General features: G+C 37.5%; 2 protein-coding genes and 1 pseudogene across 3 annotated transcripts; 1 reads left to right on the plus strand and 2 right to left on the minus strand.

The window, feature by feature from the left end:
• Positions 1-724: 724 nt before the first annotated feature.
• On the plus strand, positions 725-3,669 carry LOC110806530 (pentatricopeptide repeat-containing protein At3g62890 pseudogene; annotated as a pseudogene).
• On the minus strand, positions 2,875-4,016 carry LOC110806542 (chlorophyll a-b binding protein 151, chloroplastic). The gene is made up of 2 exons (XM_022031435.2): positions 3,778-4,016; positions 2,875-3,676 (listed from the first exon to the last, which is right to left on the minus strand). The coding sequence occupies exons 1-2, from the start codon at positions 3,921-3,923 to the stop codon at positions 3,025-3,027; spliced, it is 798 nt and encodes a 265-aa protein (XP_021887127.1). The 5' UTR covers positions 3,924-4,016; the 3' UTR covers positions 2,875-3,024.
• Positions 4,017-4,744: 728 nt separating this feature from the next.
• On the minus strand, positions 4,745-22,079 carry LOC110806531 (Nucleoporin, Nup133/Nup155-like protein). 2 transcript variants are annotated; one of them, XM_088215706.1, is made up of 8 exons: positions 21,695-22,079; positions 20,390-20,503; positions 18,493-20,313; positions 17,198-17,919; positions 16,968-17,120; positions 7,073-7,409; positions 6,855-6,922; positions 4,745-5,697 (listed from the first exon to the last, which is right to left on the minus strand). In XM_088215706.1, exons 1-8 carry the CDS (start codon positions 21,915-21,917, stop codon positions 5,158-5,160), a joined length of 3,978 nt encoding a protein of 1,325 aa, XP_088071832.1. In that variant the 5' UTR covers positions 21,918-22,079; the 3' UTR covers positions 4,745-5,157. The 2 variants fall into 2 exon arrangements, with proteins under 2 accessions (XP_088071832.1, XP_088071834.1); XM_088215708.1 differs by having other exon boundaries at positions 20,390-20,514; positions 21,721-22,077.
• Positions 22,080-22,962: the final 883 nt, after the last annotated feature.

The following is a 22,962-nucleotide window of genomic DNA, read 5'->3' on the forward strand; positions in this document are numbered from 1 at the left end:
GTTTTTGAAAGTTTGAAAACTGAATTTTTACTGTCAAAAGAATTTTAAACTACTTTTGATGGTAATAATTCGATCACGGTTTATATGATGAGAGTTAGAAGGATGCCAACTCTTGAAATAATGAAAGTATACCAAAAGGTTAAGTGATCTCTATGTACACCTCCCTTGCGTAAATTTTATTTTTTAGACACGCTAATTTTTAAGTATTAAAGTTTTAGAATAATTTAAAGATTTTATGGAATAAATTTGTAAATTCATAATTAAATTATTTTCGTAATAAAATACCACTTTTTTTTTTTTAATAGAATATTCTCTCATATTTAAAATGCAAATTTATACTTGAAATTTACAAAATAGAAGAGTTTGTTCCAAATACATTCTCAATTTGACTTAAGTAAAAAATTATGCAAATTCCACTGGAAAATAATAAATCTTATGTAAAATTTCAAATGTAATCAAAGTAGATTTTGTTAATTCTGTAGAATTCAAAACTTAATTTTCTAATTTAATTAAAAAGATGTTATATAGTTTAAGAAGAATTTTCATTATCTTAAACTAAACTGATTTTAAAAATAATTCCACAAAATTTCTTCATTTTTCCGAAAAATAAACGGCTAAAATATAACGAAACCTAATATTTTTATGCAGATATTACTAATCTAAACGGAGCGTTTTATGTACATGCACAATCAAATATTCGCTATATAATACTGCGTCAACTCCGTCGATTTCAAGCGAAATGCAGAGGCTAACACCACCTGATTCCCTCTACCAGTACTTCCCTCACCCCCTCCACTTTTCTCTCTTCAACTCCTCTAAAACCCAATGCGAAACTCACCAACTCCACGCTTTTTCCCTCAAATCCGGCGTCTTTGCTCACCCTTCAATCTCCTCTCGCATCCTCTCTCTTTATGCCGATCCGGGCATCAACCATCTTCCGTATGCTCGCTCTGTTTTCGATCGAATCCATGAGCCCTCTCTGCTTCTCTGGAACTTAATCATCAAATGCTACGTACAAAATCAACGCTCCCATGACGCCATAGAGTTGTTTTCTAGATTGCTCCATGATTTCGTCCCCGATAACTTTACCTTGCCTTCCGTGATTAAGGGTTGTGCTCGGTTGTTTGCGATCGAGGAAGGGAAGCAGATTCATGGCTTGCTGTTGAAACTTGGGTTCGATTTCGATAAGTATGTGCAGAGCAGTTTGGTGAGTTTGTATTCGAAGTGTGGACAGATTGATTTGGCGCGTAAAGTGTTTGATGCAATGGATCATAAAGATTTGGTTTCTTGGAACTCGTTGATTGATGGGTACGCGAGATGTGGTAAAGTTGAACTTGCGATGGAGTTGTTTGAAATAATGCCGGAGAAAGATTCGTTTTCTTGGACTGCTTTGGTCGATGGGTTTGCTAAGTGCGGGAGGGTTGAGGCTGCCAGAGAGGTGTTTGACAAAATACCGGAGAAAAATTTGGTTTCATGGAATGCAATGATTAATGGGTATATGAAATCGGGAAACTTTGATTTGGCAAATCAGTTGTTTAATCAAATGCTTACAAGAGATTTGATCACATGGAATTCTATGATCGCAGGGTATGAGTTAAATGGACGGTTTAGAGAAGCTCTGGAAATATTTGACACAATGTTGGTGGAAGAGGATTTTAAGCCAAATTCTGCTACACTAGTCGGTGTAATTTCTGCTATTTCTGGATTGGCTGTTCTCAGTAAAGGAAAATGGGTTCATTCTTACATGATTAAAAATGGAATTGAATTGGATGGTTTGCTGGGTACATTGCTGATTGATATGTATTCCAAGTGTGGCAGCATTGAGGGTGCTCTAAAAGTGTTTCAAGCAATAGCTAACAAGAAGGTGGGGCATTGGACTGCCATAATTGTAGGCCTAAGTATCCATGGAAAGGCTGATCAAGCTCTTGAACTATTCAATAAGATGTGTATGATTGGAGAAAAGCCTCAATCTATAACTTTCATCGGGGTGTTGAATGCTTGTAGCCATGCAGGATTAGTCGACAAGGGCCGTGAGTATTTCAGAATGATGGTAGATTATCAAATAGAACATGCAATGGAACACTATGGTTGCTTGGTTGATGCTTTATGCAGAGCTGGACACCTTGAGGAGGCGAAAAACTTCATTCAGAATATGCCTATGACACCAAACAAAGTTATTTGGATGAGTTTGCTTAGCGGTGCTAGGATTTATGGAAACATGACAATTGGTGAATATGCTGCTCGGCGTTTGATGGAGATGTCTCCAGAGACTATTGGAAGTTATGTTGTTCTTTCAAACATGTATGCTGCAACAGGTAAGTGGAACAAAGTCTCGGAAGTAAGAGAAATGATGAAGAAAAGAGGATTTCAAAAGGACCCAGGATGCAGTTCGATTGAACATAGGGGTGTGGTTCACGATTTTATTGTGGGTGATAGATCACATCCCCAAACAAAAGAAATATATTCCAAGCTGAGTGAGATGCGAGAGAAGTTGATTTTGGCGGGACATGTTCCTGATACAACTCAAGTTCTTTTATGTATCGACGAGGAGGAAGAGAAGGAAGCTGAATTGGAAAACCATAGCGAAAGATTAGCTATTGCTTTTGGTCTTATTAATATCAATCCTAGGAATCCAATTCGCATTGTGAAAAACCTCCGTGTCTGTAATGACTGTCATTCTGTAACCAAACTCCTATCCGAAATCTACAGTCGTGAAATTATTGTAAGAGACAACAATCGTTTCCATCACTTCAGAAATGGATCATGTTCTTGCAATGATTTTTGGTAATTGCTTCTTTGTTAGCCAGAATTAATGCTTCAGTAAGAATGATCAGAATGTTTTTATAGTTGCAATACAAACATAGAGCTGGTTGATTCAGTGATAATAATAATTCCATTATAGCCAGTTCATTGTACTGATAAAATTACATCAGTTCCAAAGCTCACAACAGTACAGTTTGAGGAAACCACGAAGAAGACGCAGTAATGTTACAACGTTGCATAAAAATCTCCATGCAAATTTCTTCATTTCCCGGGCACGAAGTTGGTCGCGTAAGCCCAGGCGTTGTTGGCGACTGGATCAGCAACGTGGTCGAAGAGGTTCTCAATAGGACCCTTACCAGTCACAATAGCCTGAACGAAGAAGCCAAACATGGAAAACATAGCCAAACGTCCATTCTTGATCTCCTTCACCTTCAACTCTGCAAAAGCTTCAGGGTCATCAGCCAACCCGAGTGGGTCAAAAGCACCACCAGGGTAGATTGGGTCGAGTCCTTCACCGAGCGGTCCGCCGCCGACTCTGTAGCCTTCGACGAAGCCCATGAGCACAACCTGGCAAGCCCAGATAGCTAGGATGCTCTGTGCGTGAATCAGGTTGGGGTTTCCGAGGTAGTCAAGGCCACCCTCCGAGAAGATTTGAGAACCAGCCTTGAACCAGACGGCTTCGCCGAACTTGACACCGTTCTTTGCGAGGATTTCGGGGAAGACGCAGCCGAGGGCGCCGAGCATTGCCCATCTGCAGTGGATCACTTCGAGCTCACGGTTCTTGGCGAATGTTTCCGGGTCAGCTGACAACCCAGCTGTGTCCCATCCGTAGTCGCCGGGGAATTCTCCTGTCAAATAGGATGGAGTTTGCTCTGAGAATGGACCCAAGTACTTCGGGCGGTCAGGGCCATACCTGTCTCACACAGCAGTTCGATTTAAAAGTACTTCGGGGCCATGAATGCTTATCAAGGCTGCAAGCAAAAACAGAGAAGAGTAGTAAGTAAAGAGTTTTACCAGATGCTCTGAGGAGCGCTTTTCACGGTGCGCCTCATGGTAGCACGTCCACCGCCGAAGGCACCGACCTTGTGGACGAGCTCATTGGCCTGCTTCAAAGCTGTCTGGCCAGCAAATGCAGATTGTTGGATAGCAGAGGTTGCCATTGCTATCTGAGGCTGAGGTTTCTCTGTTGACCAACGGATCCTTTTTTCAATGAAATGTTGGGTCTGGCTGGCTTGGCTGTGTGGGGGTTGGGAGGAAGAGGAGGAGGGGGGTTATATTGGTAAAATGAAGATTTTGTGGATTAGAAAATGAACATGTCAGCAGCTTCTCATTGGTTGTTGCAGTGGATGTAGATTTCCATGAAGATTTTTTTTTTTTTTTTTTTTTTTTTTTGGGGGGAGAGAGTGAGGTTTTTGTGATGCCACGTGGCATCGAAAGATCTTGTTACCCAGATGTTTATGGTGGTGGAAAGCCATGAAACGGATAGTATCCATATATTTACCGTTTGCCTATTGGTCTGGGGGTTGATCCAACTTGGTACGGGTACTTACGCTCTACATATCTAAAAGTGGTGCCAGGTCAGCTTAGCCAAAAAATAAAATAAAAAAATCGGTTTTTTTTGTGGAATCAAAGCTTGAACATTCTCCTCCTCCAAAAATTAAACATTATATAACCCAAATCATTTGAATTATGGAGTAGGATGTCTTACGAAACATTCTCATAAAGCAAGTTGAATTTAGAAAATTCTTGAGATGGCCTGTGTCCATTTGCTTTTTTAAGTAAATGATACCCTTAAATCACTACATCGAGAGAGATTGATTGTTTGCTAAAAGGTCAAGAGTCTAGTAATGGAGAAAAATTCTATAATACCTTCTAGGCACCGTATCCTTATGATTTTTTTTCAAATCATTCTGTAATAATTTATAAGTTTCCAAACAATCACCCAGCATTTTGTTCTCAATTAATTACTTACTCTACAACATCAAAATATTAAAAACTTATTGCTGAGGCAAGTACCTCCAAGACGCCATGGTAATCTCATGAGTGGTGTTGGTCACTATTTATATCTAGTTATCAAAGCACTAAAAAGATACAGCACCCTTAAAAAAATGAATCTTTGCCCTAAAGAACTTACCAGAGAAAACTAGTTAAATTTGACATGAGACCTAAATGTAAGCCAACCTGCTGTAAGAGCCCCAATTTCAAGATTCACCAATTCAGAGCAAGGCCCTTATCACCAACTAGCTGCCTATGCATATGAAAAAAAAAAACAGCAGCAGGCAATCATCTGGTGTAGAAAGACAGTAGCACCGAAGCTTGACAGCTATAGACAACATTTACTCATGATTTTGCAAGTCAGTGAGGACCTATCCTAAAATGTTATCAGTACCACTATCAATCCATTGGAAAATGACCTTCATTGGCTTCCGTATCATCCTGTGGAGCGCCCAACATTATTGCAGTCAGCATTAGTTTGCCCGCATCAGCAAAATTCTTATGCTGCATCAATATTCCTTCCACAGAAGAATTTAAGTCTTCCAAAAGTGGAGCCGGTATGTTATCTTTCCTCAGGGGGAGCACTTCATTAAACACTCCTTCAATAGTTTCTGCTTGTGACCCATAACACCTATTTGAGGCCTGGAAAAGCACAGTGTCTCTGAGTTGCCGCAGAGTATCCTCCTCGCTCCACCCCTCATCTACAGAAGCTTCGTAGAGCTGCCCCCAGTCATCCTGATCAGCTGCATTCCTCCAGCAATCCTCCAAAAGGTTCCTGTGGCTCTTACGAAATGAGGAGCTGGTCCATGCAAAGACATCAAATGCAAGCAATGCAAGCTCTGAGTTTTCACTTTTGAGGCACAGCTCTATGAGCTCATCTGGACGAAGCAGCCGCTGTTCAATTGCTTCATTACTGCAGGCTGCTTTGGTTATTACTTCCTGCAGGAGATAAATTCTGGTGTCTGAATCAACTGAGCTTGTAATGGAAAAACAATCAACTTACTAAAATATTATTCAGTCAAATGTTTTATAAGGCTTGTCAGTGGCCTTCAGTTGCCGCATCTGCAGCCGTGAAAAAGGGGAGGGAGCTTAAAGAATGGAACCAGGCAAAACTAATTGAACCAGAACATTCAGCAATAGCTTCAAGGTCCTACTATATGCAGGGGGAAAACGATTTTGTTGATCAAGGAACTGCTTATTGTTGAGGGGCAAATTACATATAACTCATGGTTTAGGCTATAACAAACTGGCGATACTTCACAACCTTGAGCTTCATCACTAGGGCAAGCAAGGGAGCATACAGCATTTGCTTAGAATCTTTCCTTACAGGCATGATGACTCAACTGCCCTCACATATAATGTAAATGATTGTGAGCAAAGTACATTCAAGTTTTGAAATGAAAATAAAAGGTGGAAACTTATTATTCAAATTAATCAGAAATTTCAGTGTTTGATATTATTTTCAGTACCAAGTACAGGTCCTTATAATGGAACAACAGTTCAATGTTGTTTGACAAAAACCCAATCCTACATGCACACATGGTGAATGTGAGCCAAGTTAATGTCATGCTCCTCTGTCTGTCTAATGACCAACCCCCTAGATAAAGTCTATGTTCTGGACCATGGTTTTAATTTTTGAGCATAAATTAGAAATATTTTTCCCCTTAACTTTAATGAAAATGGAGAACATCCACTATGGAAATATTTAAGGAAAAAATGCTATTTTCTGAACACAGCTTGGTCAATTATCTAGTTTGATGCTATTGTATGAGCTACAGATAAGGTCCCAGAAAAAGGAAACACAAAAAAATTTCAGTCCCTAACAACAGCACCAGAAGGTTATCAAGTCTTAAAACTGAAAATCTAGTGTCATTTGTTGGTAACGACGGGAGAATGAGTTCACCAAAAAATTTTATCTCACACTTGATGAAAGAATGGTTAGTCCCAAATGATACTCAGGTTCCTATCATGATTGTACAATTCTGGAACTTCACGTTTGAGAAAGTATACACAAACAGGTGATAACATCCAGGAGGACCCATCAACAAAAAGAATACATGGCAATTGTATTGGTTGATAACTAAAATACAACATACCTGCAATTTCAAAATCTTCATATCAGCTTCAATGCGTTCCACTTTTACTTTCCAGTCAGCATCTTTACCTGGATTAAATCAAGGGGCAAAAAATCAAAAGAGACCACTACTCTCCAGTCTCCCCTAACACCTATAAGAGACAAAAAACATCTAAGCAAGCACAAAAAGACACAGCACATGGCTGCTATCTTTGAGAGAAACTAAACAATAGACAATACCTGCTATGGCTGCTATCTTTGAGAGATTCAAAAGCCGCCTTCTTTCTGCCAGTGTTAATTCTGAATTTCCAAAGTCAAGCTCTGTTCCCTCTTCATCAGTTGACGTAGAGGTCTTTTCTTGAGAGAGAGATAATTCATGAAGAGTATCAGAAGCCAAAGAAAATTGATGAAGAAATACTTCATGAAGCCACAAGAGATTATTATGGTGCTTTAGAAAAATCGACAGCTCCTCCGGAAACTCTTCCCCAAGCCTTAGAAGCTTGGAAAATTGCCATTTCTTATACAATTGTTTGAACACAAAGTAACTAAACCCTCCCTGGGGTCCCGCACTCTCATGCTGCAAGATAGATCATCTTAAAATTTAAGTAAAAAAGAGAGGCATAAATTACGCCAGAAAAACAAGCTGAATATAGAAATTAAATGATCATATGGTGAAGTCTGAAAAGGAAAAAGACAAACTAATAACAAACAACTGAAACCAATCAAATTGCAAAGACTACAGAATTACAGAACAACAAATTGGATCGTTGTCATATTAGGCTATGTAGTCATGCTACAAACATTTGAATGGTTTATCTTTATTAATTAGACCCCTTGTGAATAAGAGATATTGATTTGCTCTCATTCAACTGAGTGCCTAACAACCTTGTCTTTCTAGTTGTTGGCAATCCCCATGATTATGGATTTGATTTTTTTCTATTTTCTTAAGTTTTTCTTCTTTCTAAACCCTATTTTTTCGTAATACATCAATTTGGTGTAAGAGCTAAAACTCCAGTTTCAGTTCTTATTTAGTTAGTAGTCTTCTTTTCTCGTTGTTTCCCAGTTTAGGTATTCTAATCATATTTGGCTACATAGGAGCTATATACATATGGGTGATTCATCATTATTAACCGTATCGCTTATGAATGAAATCTATTGATGTCCTCTTATTCAATTGAGTGCTTGACAATCCTGTAAAGTTTGGCTGTGACAACTTTCTCATCCGGTTATTATAGTCAATCCCCGTGATCTAGGATTGGATTATACTTTTTTTCTTTTTATTAACTTTCCTCTCTCTAAACCTTATTCCACTGTGCTACATGAAAGTTGGTATCAGAGCCAAAACTTCTGGTTTGATTTCTTATTTAATTAGTGGTTTTACCTTTTCTTGTTTCTATTTAAAGATTCTAATCATATTAGCCTATGTAGGTATTCTATAAATATTTAGGTGGTTCATCATTATTTATCAAACTACTTATGAACATCCCAACTGAGTGTCTAACAACTCTGTGACTGTGGTTGTGACAATTTTGTGATTGTGTTTGTTGCAAATCACCATGATTGTAGACTGAATTTATCTTTTTCTTTTTTTCTTTTCTTTAACTTTCCCATCTCTCTAGATCCTATTCTACTATGCTACATCAATACTTGGAATCTTTCTATAGTTTGGACTTCTGTACTTAAAAACACATTCAAGCAAAACATATTATGGAATTAATTTTGCTTTTAAATTTAAAATTATTATATGACTATGACAATAGTAAGACTAGAAATTATTTTCTTACTAAAGCAAGAACAATCATTATGGAGTAAATGTTTGTTTATCTTTTCTTTAAGAATTTGAAGAAAACAAATAATGTTTATATTTTCCCATCTCTCTAGATCCTATTCTGCTATGCTACATCAATACTTGGAATCTTTCTATAGTTTGGACTTCTGTACTTAAAAACACATTCAAGCAAAACATATTATTGAATTAATTTTGCTTTTAAATTTAAAATTATTATACAACTATGACAATAGTAAGACTAGAAATTATTTTCTTACTAAAGCAAGAACAATCATTATGGAGTAAATGTTTGTTTATATTTTCTTCAAGAATTTGAAGAAACCAAATAATGTTTATATTTTCCCATCTCTCTAGATCCTATTCTGCTATGCTACATCAATACTTGGAATCTTTCTATAGTTTGGATTTCTGTACTTAAAAACACATTCAAGCAAAACATACTATGGAATTAATTTTGCTTTTAAATTTAAAATTATTATACAACTATGACAATAGTAAGACTAGAAATTATTTTCTTACCAAGGCAAGAACAATCATTATGTAATAAATGTTTGTTTATATTTTCTTTAAGAATTTGAAGAAAACAAATAATGTAGTCGCTGGAGCTACTCATTATGGGAGAGAAGACATATGTAATAAAAATTAAGGAAGAAACGGAGATAGCTCACACATGAAAATTACACTGTAATTCTATTTACTTATTAAGATTAGTCTAGGGATGACATACAAGGATAAAATGGGATTTGAACCAAACGAGTTGTGAAGGTAGAAAATAACTACACTACACCATCTCAAAGCTAGTAGGAGTTGATTGAAAGAAATTTCAAATTGTTATAGTAAATATGATCTAGTAGACATTTGACATGGCCGTAACTTGTGTTGTAAGTTTAAAAAATGTTATTAAAATAGTTGCTAACTAAAAGCATTTTTAGTCAAAAACTTTTTGATGCTTTAGTAGAAATAATTATAAAAAGTGTTGTATTAAAATAAAAAAAGTTTGAGTGTTTAGTGAAAATGACTATTGATTCTGAAATCACCAAAAGAGGTATAAGAGGAGAAAAAATCAATATATGTTTAGTTAAAATAGGTTAAAAACTGAAATAAGTTTTTTAAAAATAAAAATTTAATGTAAATTATAATTTGCAGCTTAATATTAACATGTACAAAATATAATTTAAATTATTAATGTTACATATTATTATTATTTGTATATTAACATAGCTGTTATTATTTATATAAATAAATTATGTCTATTATATAGAGATATAAATATGTACTGTAAAACTATTATACTAAGTGATATATATAAATTATGTACATTATATGTAGATATAAATTTATAAATATAACATAAAATATTACATATATAGCATATTTTTATATGATATAGAAAATTTTTATAGTATGTATATTTATATATATAATATATATGTACACACATTTGCTGGACATATATACCCAGCAAACGTGTATATATACATAGGAGATCTATATATATATATCTTTCCATCAAAAGCCTAGCTAATGGCTTTGGCTCTGGCTCTGAGGTAAATATGTTTTTCAATGCTTTTCATTCATAGAGAAAAGACCTATTGATAGGCTACAAATGACAGGAAAAATGAGTGGGAGAGGGGAGCGGGAACCGATTGGAAGTTGCAACAGCCGAATAGCATCTAGGGGTCACTTTCAGTCGGTTCTCTGTTACAACAAAATCCTAACCCCAATTCGTTACAAGGAAAAAGACTCTTTTGCCCCTGTTTGCAAATTTCTTTTTTTGCCCTTTCTTCTGTGGTAAACTGCCAGAGGTGGCTTCTTGACAATACCTTCTCCTTAAGCATTAACTTTGTCCTTAATATTGAGATGCAGAAATTATTGCTGTAGATATTAATAATCTTCCCAAGTGCATTCTTTTATTGAAGTGTCCTCCCATTGCATCAGCACTTGTTTCACAAGCAGTGTTCCTCACATGATAACCCGGTATTGTAGTACTTGTTTGGGCTGAACACTGACTACGTCTTCCCTTGTATTGACAAGTAAGTTCTCTATCACCCTGTCTCCTCCTTTATGTACTTTTTGAATTGTGACACATGTAACATCGTGTGGATTCGAGAGCAAAGGAGCAGCTGAAGCTTATAAGCTACTGATTCGATCTTTTGTATTATCTAAAATGGTCCATAAAAGCTAGGTGATAGCTTCGATCTTCCTGTTTGTCTTATTTAAACCTTGCTTGTATGGCCGCAGTTCGGATAGCATCCAGTCTTGATCTTTAGAACTTCTCTCACATCGATTTCTATCTGCATATGCTTTGTTCGAGATTGAGCCTTCAGGAGTTGTTGTCTAATTGTTCTCTTAGTATCTTCTCTTTCTGCCAGTAATTCTTCCACAGATAATGCAGCTGGTGAAAAGTTGGCAATCCATATAGAGTTTAGAAGGGAGTCATGTTAAGCCTTGTGTGGTAGGTCATGTTATACCACCATTTAGCAGTGGATAATCATTTTGCCCATGTTTTTAATCAATCATGAGCCATACACCTCAAGGACATCGCCAAGTATTGATTAAGCCACTCAGTTTGACCACATGTTGGAGGATGTTAAGCAGTGCTGAAATGACAGCTGGTTCCAACTGCTTTCATTAGTTCTTTCTAAAAGAGACTAGTGAACAAGGAATCCCTATTTGATACCATGACCTGCATTACTTCATGCAACTTGTCAACAGTCTCCATGAAAGGTCGGGCTACCCCTGAGCCATAAAAGGATGTTGTAAAGGAATAAAATGGTCGTACTTCGTGAACTGGTCTATTACCACCAAAATAGTATTTTTATTCTCTGACTTGGGCAGTTGTTCGATAAAATCCATCGTATGTGAGTCCAAGCTTAGGATGGTATAGGTACTGGATGTAAGAGTCCTGGGATGGGCACTATTTCATCCTTACGGTGTTGGCAAATGTCACACTATTACACCAACTAAGTAACTAGTTTCTTCATATCGAGCCAATAAAAGTGTTGCTTGGCTTGTGCATAGGTGGCCTTGATGCCCGAATGAGCTTCTATAGGAATATTGTCGAATTGATAAAGGAGATGATGTCGTAGTCCTTTACTGTTGCCCATGACTAACCTCCCTTTGTATTGTAATAGTCCATTGGAGAGATGGAAGGGTGGTTTGCTTTGCGTGAAAATCAAGAGTTCTTTGATGAGTTGTTTTACAAAAGAGTCACCTTCATAACCTTTGGATACCTCACATGTCCAAACAGGGATGGTAGCGGTGACAGCGTAAAGAACTTCTGTTGAATGATCCCAATGTTTCCTTCTGGATAAGGCATCTGCAACTGTATTTGTGGTCCCTTGCTTATATTAGCTGAGGTAATTTAACCCTAATAATTTCTTAATGCCTCTCTATTCGGCCATAGAAGACACTCTTTGATCAAGTAGGTACTTGAGACTACGCCGATCTATCTGAATAATAAAAGGAACTCCTTCCAAGTAATGGCGTCTTCAGCCGACTGCACAGAAGAAACTCTTGGATTGATTCTGGGGATTCAAGGCTTTGGTTATAAAGGCTATTGGAAGATAGCTCAAATTCCTTTATCGCTCACATCGGTTCTTATAATGAATTAGATTCCCAAATTTTGTAAACCACAATACAAGCTAGAAGTCATATCTCTTTTTAGCAGATGGAAGACTTGTTCAGCTACAGGGTTCCACTGAAATGCTTCTTCTTTAATAGGTTTGTGAGGGGTTTGGCCATAACCCCGTATTACTTAATAAATTTGTGATAATAGCCAGTTAAGGCCAAAAATCCCCTGAGAGATTTGAGAGTTTGTGGGGTTGGCCAATTGACCACAGCCTTAATTTTCTTGGGGTTTGTTTCAACCTCGTGCTGCGAAATGACGTGTCCCATATTTTCTGCTTGATTCTGCAGGAAGCACATTTAGATTTATTTGCATATAACTTGTATTTCCGTAGCACTTGCCCCACTACTTCAAGTTGATACAAATGTTTTTGTTCATTAAAGCTATAAATAAGAATATTATCAAAGAAGACAAGAACAAAATTTTTAAGGAATTCCTTGAAGATATGATTCATGAGAGCCTAAAAAGTGGTTGGGCGTTGGTGAGGCCAAAAGGCATTTAACCTGAACTCATAATGGCCTTGACGGGTCCGAAAGGCTGTTTTATGAATGTTTTCTTCTTCTACACGAATCTGGTTATATTCTGCTCTCACATCAAACTTTAAAAAACTAGAGGCGCCATGTAACTCGTCAAGTAAATCACCAATAATGGAAATGGAAAATTTATTTTTGATTGTTAACTAGTTAATTTCCCTATAATCGACACAGAATCTCCATGTTCCATCTTTCTTTTTTACTAGCAAGACTAGTGATGAGAACCGGCCACAACTGGGTCGAATAATTGATTCGTGTAACATGCTATGCACTTGTTTTTCTATTTCATTTTGGAGGAAGGAGTACCTATAAGGCCGAATGTTGACGGTTGCTCCTTTCTTGATTAAATATATGATGTGATCAAACTCCTTGGTGGCCATAATCTCCATGTTCCATCTTTCTTTTTGACTAGCAAGATTGAAAATGAGAACGGGCCATGCCTGGGTCGAATGATTGATTCTTGTAACATGCCTTGCACTTATTTTCTATTTCATTTTTTAGGAAGAAAGAATACCTATAAGGCCGAATATTAATGATTGCTTCCTTCTTGATTTAAGATATGGTACGATCAAACTCCTTGGGTGGCCATAGTCCCCGAGTCTCCTCAAAGACATCCTTGTATTATTCTAGCAAGGATTCCAGAGACTCATTCTGGGTTGGGGTGGTTCGATCTTCTGGATCAATTTCCATAACTAGGAACATGACCCCTCCCTTCATGTTGTTCTTCTGCTTACCCCATTTCTTAGCGGTGGTCTCTATCTGTCCCACGGTGTCACCTCCTTTTAAAACTATGAGTGAATTGCCATAGTGAACTTAATGGTGGCAAGCACAAAATCAAACACCATAGGATTAAACTGCTTCATCCAGGCTACTTTCAATATCACATCATATCCGCCAAGTTAAATTATTAGAAATTGTACATGAACTTGTAACCTTACATTATCTAGGTAATATCCGTACACTTAAGACTACTAGTGATTCATTATCCATTTGCTACTATTACCATCAGTAGTTTGTCACTGACTACTTGATTTCTAACTCCCTTGGCCACAGCTTCATTCAAAAACTAGTGTGAACTCCCACTATCTAGCAAAACTAACATATCGTGCCTGGCCATCCCCCTGATTTTAAGGGTATTGCCTGCAAAAATCCCTTCCATTGCCTGTATGGATAAGGTTCCCGTTGGATTTCCTTCATTCTTGATCTCCACTTTTGGAATCTTTTCCAACTTGTCTTCTTGGTTGGACACCTCCTCTACCATCATCATAGTTATATTTTGACAGCACTGTCCTGGGAAGTAACGGTCACCACATCTGTAGCAGGATGTGGTCGATTTCCTTACTTCTTTTTCTCTTCCTGCACGCTCGGAGTTCCAAGCTGACATTCCTATCAAACCACCTGGTGAGTAGGTATAGTAATCTTCTTCTAGACATTTTAATTATGGAGTACTCTTGCAGTAAAGCTTGCTCAAAGGCTTGATTAAGTGTGAGTAGCTTGAGCAGCTTATTATTGGCTAATAACTCCGGCTTAAAACCACTGATAAAGCTGGATATAAAGAATCTCTTCGGCATGGTGGGATCATCCACGTTCGTTAGGATTTGTGCGTTGAACTGTTCTTAATATTTTAGAACAATCTCACTTCACGACAATTTGTTAAGTTCTTCTATGAAATCCTTCCGTGATGGCCCTCCAAATCTTCAACAAAACTTCTCAATGAAATACTTACATTCTACCTCATCAATTTTTGCCAACCACCCTTGCTACAACACATCCGCAATTTCTCGCGAAAAGAGGGATGCAACTTCAACTTTCTACTCATCCAATGTGTTGTTCACCAAAAAAAATATTTCTCGCACCTCCTTACCCAGATGCAAGGATTTACTCCTTCAAACAGAGAAATTTCCATTTTTTGGAAAGGAACCCAATTGGGTTGAATCAGTTCAGTTCAGTGTAGCAGATGAACCAGTTCGGTTCAAGGGTTCCAGTGGACCAACTTGGTTCAACCCCTCTACTAGACCGGTTCAGTTCACGTCCTCCATTGAATCAGTCCGTGCCTTTTCATTTGAACTCGCCCCCTTTTTTAACCCCAACTCCCAGCTTTAGGTTATTTCCTTCAATCGACTCACATGGGAAAGGCAGAATGCCTCTTCTCCAGCACACATCAATCACCAACAACCTTAGCACTTCTTCCGACAACATTCCCCCACGGATCCATTCCATAATCAAGTCGAGTTGTTGGCATGACTGTTGCTGCAACTCGTTGAAATTGTCCATGAAATTGGTCAACCTCTGATCCATGTCATTCACAGTAGGTTGGCTGCCGCTACTTTTGCAGGTTCTACCATTGCTGCCTTCCCTTTGGATCTAGTGCGCAACGTGACTGCGGCGTACGTGTTGACCAGCTTTGAGGGCTCTCATAGTACTTTTTCAGAAGCCTTGCTCATGGCTTCGGCTCTGACAGAGAGAGAAAAAGACAAAGAAAAAAGAGAGATTTCTTTAGGTAACTATGTTTTTCGATACTGCCTATTTATAGGTTACAAATGGCGGGAAAAATGAGCAGGAGATGGGAGCCAGAACCGACTGAAAGTTGCAACGGCCAAACGACCAAAGAGTAGGGGTCACTTTCAGTCAGTTTTCTATTACAACAACAAACCCTAACTCTAATTCATTACAAGCGGAAAAGACTATTTTGCCCCTGTTTGCAAATTTCCCTTTTTGTCCTTTCTTCTGTAGTAAACCGCCAAAGGCGGCTTCTTGACACTCTCCTAATTTTGCTCTTTAAATCTCTCTGTGGGATTAGCTTTCCTAAATCTTCTTTTTGTTTATCTGTCCTGTGAGTTTACATATATATATATATATATGAGAGATATTTAAAAAAGAATAACAGATGTATATTCCGAAATTCACACACGTAACAGCTATTCCAAAAAAACACAGCTCAGATTTTGAAAAAACACACAGCAGGTACTTAGAAAAAAGCCAAAACAGTATATATATACATATATATATATATACCAGCAATATAAGGGGAGGAAGCGGAAGCTGGAGGTGCCAGCCGCTGGAGGCTGGTGTGCAAGGAGGCTAGACGATTTGGGGATATATATATATATATATATAAGAAGTATGTATATAATTATACATTTTGAGTAAGGGTAATTTTGAGATTTTAAATGTAGATTTTTAGTAAAAACTAAAGTTGTCCTCTAAAATCTACACATCATACCTTTTCATTTTAAACCTATCAAAATTAAATTTTGGCTTTTGTGAAAAGCACTTTACATTTTATCCCTTTGGTTGTAGAAGTGCTTTTGAAACAAAAACCCACAGCTAAAAGCTCCACCCACGGACCCTAAATCTTTTGAGTAGGAAAAAGAAGACACTCCCCTGTAAATTAAGATAGTTCTATTGCTTAATACCAAAGTCAAAAGCAAGAACGATTTCAAAATTAAGCATAAAATATTCATGATATAGAACAAGATGATCCTAATTTGGAATAAATTTAGTATTCAAGAGTCTTTTGTATTTATTATTGTTGAATATCTTTAACATGCTAAGGCTATTTAAGTGGATTTTAAGTTGTAGAAAACTTTGACTTCCTTTTATTTCAATATCTTCCTTATTAATTGTAACCAATGCCTATATAAGGGCCAACAACTGATCAGAAAAAATGTAGAAAAGAAAGATGACAATGAATGAAAAATTTCTTTTGCAGAGGTTTAATTTCCAAGTATTTCTCTGTGTTGGTGTTTCTATTTATTATTTCGTTCGGTCTATTTTTCCTTTATTTTTTTACCTTGATTTCCAATTTCATTTGTCTATCTGTAGTCTTCTGTCTCCTCACCTATATTCCTCTAATTTCTAAACTATCCTTAGACAAGTTAGTTTTAGAGCTACTTTTCCTACATCACTTCATCACACATCAACTTGCAAAAAATTAATGGATTGAAAGGAAACCATCAAAACAAGTGAACAAAACCAACTTAAAAACAAATGTTAATCCGCAAAGCTCAAGAGAAAATTTGCCTATGCTTTTAATCCTTATTATCCTTTAACCAATGCCAAATTACAGGCTGGTCATTAACATGCAAAAGAAGGACCCAGAAACACAATCAAGGATATTTAAAAAAAAAAAAAAAAAAAGAAAGAACATGCAAAGCTTGGCAAAGCAAAATTCCATATCCATACCATAAGATTTCTAAGTAGCACTGAATCATTGAGGTCACAACATATTGTCCACATAGTTTGGTAGCCCTCATGTCGTTTTGCAATAGCCAGCAAACTTGAAGAGTGCTTCCTAAGGATTTCCTCATTTGGCTCGCCAAGCTCTCCATGTACTTCCTACAAAGATCAACAAAATGCATATGCATCCAACTCAACAATCTGAAGAAAGAGACTTCAAGTAGAGAAATCTTAACCTGGCACCCTGCTTCCACAAAACCTTTGACTTGCTCATAAAGAGATTCAAGAAGTGTGTCTCTCCTGATCCAATATTCTTCTACAAGACCTTTGTGTTCTTCTCCACGCTCTACCTTAGCTGTGATAGCACCAGTATATGCCTCAAGTAAAACCTCTGCCGGTGCTTCTAGATGATTGTATATGTATGTTTTTGCAGACACATCAAGCCCAGATGTTTCCCTTAACAGCTGGAGAAAGAAAGAAGCAATGCTCCACAGCCCATTACGCACCACAGGTTGAGAATACCAAGGGGTTAAGCCCTCAGGTGGTGGATACCACATCTGGTGCTCATTTCTGTACTGCATGGCAGTTCGAATTACAGTAACACATGCATTTGAAATTTCACAAGCTCTCTGCATCTGAATCTCAAGTGGATGCTCTGTGCTTATTAAATATTCAAGCTGTTTGTCTGAGCAATAAAATACTTCCTCAATATCAGAGACCTTACTGTAAAACACTTCACCATTATCCCTGTCCATCAGAAGAACAGTATTCCGCCGGGCTTTCTCACCAACCAACTGAATAAGATCCCAAATGGAACCTGCACCTTGATGCTCTAAACCATTACGTGGTGAACCAATTTCAACTGAACGGTTCTGGCTAATTAAGTTTTGCAGATCCCGCAGTTGAACCATTCCAGCCAGCTTTTCACCATGTTCCAAGATAATTTGCAAAGAATGTCCTGCAAAAGGTGAGCATAAATCCTTTTTGAGAGGAAGCACTCCTTTTTTTCTCAAGTAGAAATCTATGAAGCTTGTCTAGCAACAATATTTTATTTCGCATCTAGATGTCTACATGATTTTAAAGGAAAAAAAAAGAACTTCAAACATCAGCCAAAGAAACAGAAAAGATTTATTGGATGCTTTTGACAAGAACATAAAGTAACTGAAAATCGAAGTGTGTCAAAATAAAATGTGTTTTTCAGATATCTTATGATGAAAACTAAGGACTGCTGGTAGCAGAAAATGGTCACCAAAACATGAAACCTCATACAAACTGAAAATCTGCCTGTTCCACATAAAAATATCTCAAAATAATTAGCCAAGACATTGGCAAAATGGTATATTCAAAAGGAAAGGAAAAGATTTCAGGTTGGTCCTGCTTAACTGTGTGACCTAGTTAGCATAAGATATATTTAGGTTGATCTAAGAGCAATAAAGACCAAGCTTTCTCATTAACCATCCTCCAGGTGGAAGTAATAGCTTGAGAACAAATTGAATAAGCACAACTCACTACAAAAGGATGAAGACCATACTCTGCCGGGAACACAATTCCTCATGGCATTTGGACAAAGCAAGAAACTCAAGAAATTTTTTATGCTTCTGCTGCTTATCCACAAGCTGGGTAGAAATAATAGACATCGCCACAATTTCAGCACCTCTGGTTGTTGTCCAGTGTTTGGCTAAGGTGTCAACAATAGATTTGCTAATACGGGCAAAAACATTTGTTTCGGCATCCCTTTCAAATGCACCAGAATTTTTAAGCTTCTCCAGTGCGCCATCAACCTGCCCAGTCAAAAGAAAATCACGGAAAAGATGACCAAGTAAAGCTTCTGATTCTTCATCATGGGCAGTTCGACGAGCAAGGCCAGTCATGATAGCCCTTTTTCTATCTCCAGTATCCAGTGCATCAGAACTCGTGCTTCTAGGAGCAATATTTCCAACAACTGTGAGGTTTCTCCTCTCTGCTTGTACAGATCCTTCATTTGAGCTACCTCTTCGTGACAAACTTCGCTCAGGTGGTTCAACCCCACCAAGCACAATAGCTTTTTCTGGTATGGCCCATATTCCTGCTTTCTCAGTTAAAACAACCCATGCACCATCTTCACCTTCATCGGCAGAAGGAAGCACCGAAGCATCTAGAACTTTTCCAGCATCATTAGGTAGATCAAATTGATAAAGTCGGGTAGAGTTTCCATAATAATGGGAGACTGTTGCAGTCCCATCACCAGACAGAATGATAGCTGATCCTGAAGGCTTGCCCCCTATCCTTAGCTTCATGGAGAACAAGAAGTCCTCGTCTTCTACTCTTGCTTTTGGGATTATCACCTGAATGGGAGCTTTTTTCTCTAAAATTCTTTTTTGTGCATCAGAGGAGAAGCTTACCCCCGATTTATGTTGCATGGTTAAAAGAGAATACTGTGTGTAGCTTGAACTACTTACCCGGTCCTTACAGAAGGTGGCAACAAGAATTGTAATCACTTTACCATGATCGTCTACCTGCATATCCAGTGGCCAGATTCTCTTCTGTCCAGCCAGATCCTTTTTAATGCCCAAATCACCATCAGTGCCAACAATTTCATCAGACCAGAGTTTTGACACACTCAAATCATGATGAAGTTCAATAGAAAAACACTGAATCTCATGATCCGTCAATAAGAAAAATTGCTGCTTAGATTCTTCTGCAGGAAAGCCTGAAAAACGCCAAACAAGTCTCTGATAGCCCTTGCTTCCAAAAACTTGACCATTATCGTCACCTTGTGACGATAAATCCATCATGTCAAGGCATACATTTCTACACTGAATACCAGTGGTGCTGCAACGGAACTGCCAAAGCTCACCATTGGAGCTACATACAAGCGCAACGCACACATAATCTGAAGCACTAACCACACAAGAAATCAAAGAATTAAAATTACTTTTAGGGCTACTCTGTTGCTCATGCCTGTTTGGGCTGCTGCTCCTGAAACCTGGTGAAGAAACTGCGTCTGATTCATAAGAAGATGCAGGACAGATGATTGGCGTTCTTCCCCCTTCCCTATAGATGTCAGGCCAGTATATGATAGCTCGAGTTTTTTGGTTACAAATTATGACACCAGCAGATTTGCATTGTTGGAACACTTTGCTTTTACTCTGGCTTGGTGAATCCCAATTGACAACACTAAGCAACCAATTTTTACCGTAAAATGAAGTGGTGCAAGTTTGTTCACCTTCTATAACATCTGACGGGAGTTTAAGAACAATGCATTTTCTAGATGGTGCAGATGACAAGTAACTCCATATGAAGAGCCTATTTCCACAAATGATCCAAGAAAGGCAGGTTTTCTTATCCATTCCGCCAGATATGCATGCATGACCTGTTAAAGGATATACAAAAATCTAAAAACAGTCTCTCGTAGTGGAATTATAGCATCTATTGCCAATCATACTAACCAGGAAGATACTTTCTAAGGAAACTGGATTGTTCATCACGAACTGATTGTGGAAACTCTGAAACAAATACCGGCTTAACAGGATCTATTTCATTTCCTTTCTCATTTTTGTTGACTGGTGGAATCCTAGGTACAAAACAAGAAAAATTTTAGCCACTGCACTAGTAAGCATAACTTGCTGATTTGACTTGTATTTGTGCTAAAGAGGTAGAGACAGAGAGTAAGCCCCTCTCGTCGATTCGCTTGGTCCAAGAGTTATATAAAAGCATAGGAAGACAAACAAGGGAAAGTGATAAAAGTATAAAGCATGCTTAAGTTATCATATTGTGATAGGGTAGAAAGATCAAACAATTAAAGTGCAGGAATATAGAAAAAGAAATTGCAGATTAAGTCCATGAGCCACAGTTAAATGGGGAAACAAATTCCTAACTAGGGGATTAATGATACCAGATTTATAATGAGATAGCTTCCCATCATTGTCTATTCACTCCTGCCCTTTTTTCAAAAATCAGCCTCCTTTATTGAGGATTAGTAATTGTCCATATTTCCTTCACTATTATGCAATAGTTGACACAAATAAAAACCCTAATCATATGGATATATGGGGCTTAGTAGCATATACATTTCCAAATTTTGCAAGAGATTTCCAAGAATGTAAAATTGATGTTCTGACAAATGGACATAGCCTCAACTGTTATTATTAGCATTTCCAGCTCATTCAACAGGAACGAGAATAAGTGAAAATATATATATATATATATATAAACAGCATGAAAGAAAAGGAAGACCATCCATCTATCGTCCATGCATTCATTTAATTGTCTCTTAAAAATTTGCTCATTTCATCTAATACTGTATCCTATACATTGCAAGAGCAAACAAGCGAGTAAATCACTTCATTTTAACAGAGCATAAATCATAAAAGAGGGACCAAAGTAAAAAGAATCTGCAAACAGTTCCACAAAATGTAATTCCAATATCCCGAACAAATTTACACAACATCAAGACCTCAGCCATTAAGTTTTTAGTAACAAAGAGAACGCTCTAGACGATAAATCTTGCTGGCAAAAAGAAAACTGAGAAAACATGTAACCCCATTTGCATAACAAAGTCCTGACATCTTACACTCATCCAAAGCAAGCAACGGAAGTTATGCCGTTTCATAACAAACTAAGCTAGTTTGTTAATATATAACCGAAATTCGAAGTCCAAACACCTAAACGGTCACAATTCTCACTCACGAGAAGGCTCACTCGATTTGCATATAAAGATTAGAATAAAGATGTAGTTTGGAGCGGGTACTTACGTATAAGCACGGTGTAAGTTTCGTACCTGGCGAGGACGGATAAACGAGGAGCCCAGGGAGCGGGAGTACCGGTGCTCGGGCGATCAGGGATGGAATTGTCATTAGCTGGTTTTCGAGACTCTGGTACTGGAGTAATGGGAGAATCGAGCGCATTTAGAGAGTGCCCCAGGCTTCGCTCTTTGCGGGAGCTCAGATTGGACCTCTTCGTCCCCGGAGAAAACATTTTTGCCTTTCTTTCTTCTGAGAGAGGTTTAGGGTTTAAATTTTGAACTGAAATGAGCTAGCCAGACGACGAAGGCAATAGAAATTTGAATTTTGCGAGATAGCAAGGGAGGCACTTTTTAGTTTGATTTTCATTTCATGTCATGTGAGTCGTTCGAAGGTATTCAATCTGAACCGTTAATCTTCCTCAATCAGACTATTAGCCTTTTCTGCTAGCAAATCATTAATTTATAAATTTAGACTTAATTTAACTATTAAATTTATATAAAATTTCATATGCAAGGAAATAATGGATTATAGAATTTTAACAATAATGAATTGATCTTATACAATTTGAGTTATATTATTTTTTAATTTTGTTAAATTTGATCGCTTTTTAAAATTCAGTAATAAAAATTGAGTCAAGTTCAACTCACCCTCAGTTTCCTAAATTTATGTGCCTAGTAGAATGGAGGAATAAACAACAACATGTATATGCGTAATAGGGCGTCAAATCAATTTACAATTTCCCATTTGACACTGCATTCGGTTTAGAGACTCAGACAACCGCCAAAATCCACTTCCACGTGCGCTTTGCCATCTGTCCCCACTGAAAATGGAAACCCTTCGCAATACATTGCAAATGATTTATCGCTCCAGAAGCTACCAGACAGACACATGCTAACTCATTGAATAATAGATTTAATTTAATCAAATGAATATCCACATTTCTCTTCTCTCTCTCTCTCTCTCTCGCCGTATATATAAAAATATATATACATATATATCCGTTATAACCTCAAAAAGATATTTCTCTTGAATTTGACTACTGTCTAACTATATATAATAGAAGCCCAACGCCAACTGTATGTAAACAATAACTAAATACATGAATCTTCATCCAGTGCCTGCAATTGAAAAAAATAACCAATAAAAATATTACTCAGACCAGGCACATGTATACCAGCATGGCAACTGGGCGTGTTTGGAGGGTTCATTCTTTTTTATAAATGATAATAGTTTGTCATGTTTCCCAGCAATGGAAACTAAATTCTAAAGAAATGTAT

This window comes from Carica papaya, chromosome 3 (assembly GCF_054855325.1).
Source record: "Carica papaya isolate Zhongbai chromosome 3, ASM5485532v1, whole genome shotgun sequence".
NCBI lineage: Eukaryota > Viridiplantae > Streptophyta > Magnoliopsida > Brassicales > Caricaceae > Carica > Carica papaya.

Coding starts and splice junctions, on each gene's coding strand:
- LOC110806542 (XM_022031435.2), bottom strand. CDS start 3,923: ATGGCAACCTCTGCTATCCAACAATCTGCATTTGCTGGCCAGACAGCT. Junction 3,677..3,777: donor AGCGCTCCTCAGAGCATCTG/GTAAAACTCTTT, acceptor TGTGTGAGACAG/GTATGGCCCTGACCGCCCGA.
- LOC110806531 (XM_088215706.1), bottom strand. CDS start 21,917: ATGTTTTCTCCGGGGACGAAGAGGTCCAATCTGAGCTCCCGCAAAGAG. Junction 6,923..7,072: donor AAAGATAGCAGCCATAGCAG/GTATTGTCTATT, acceptor GATTTAATCCAG/GTAAAGATGCTGACTGGAAA. Junction 5,698..6,854: donor TGAAGATTTTGAAATTGCAG/GTATGTTGTATT, acceptor TATCTCCTGCAG/GAAGTAATAACCAAAGCAGC.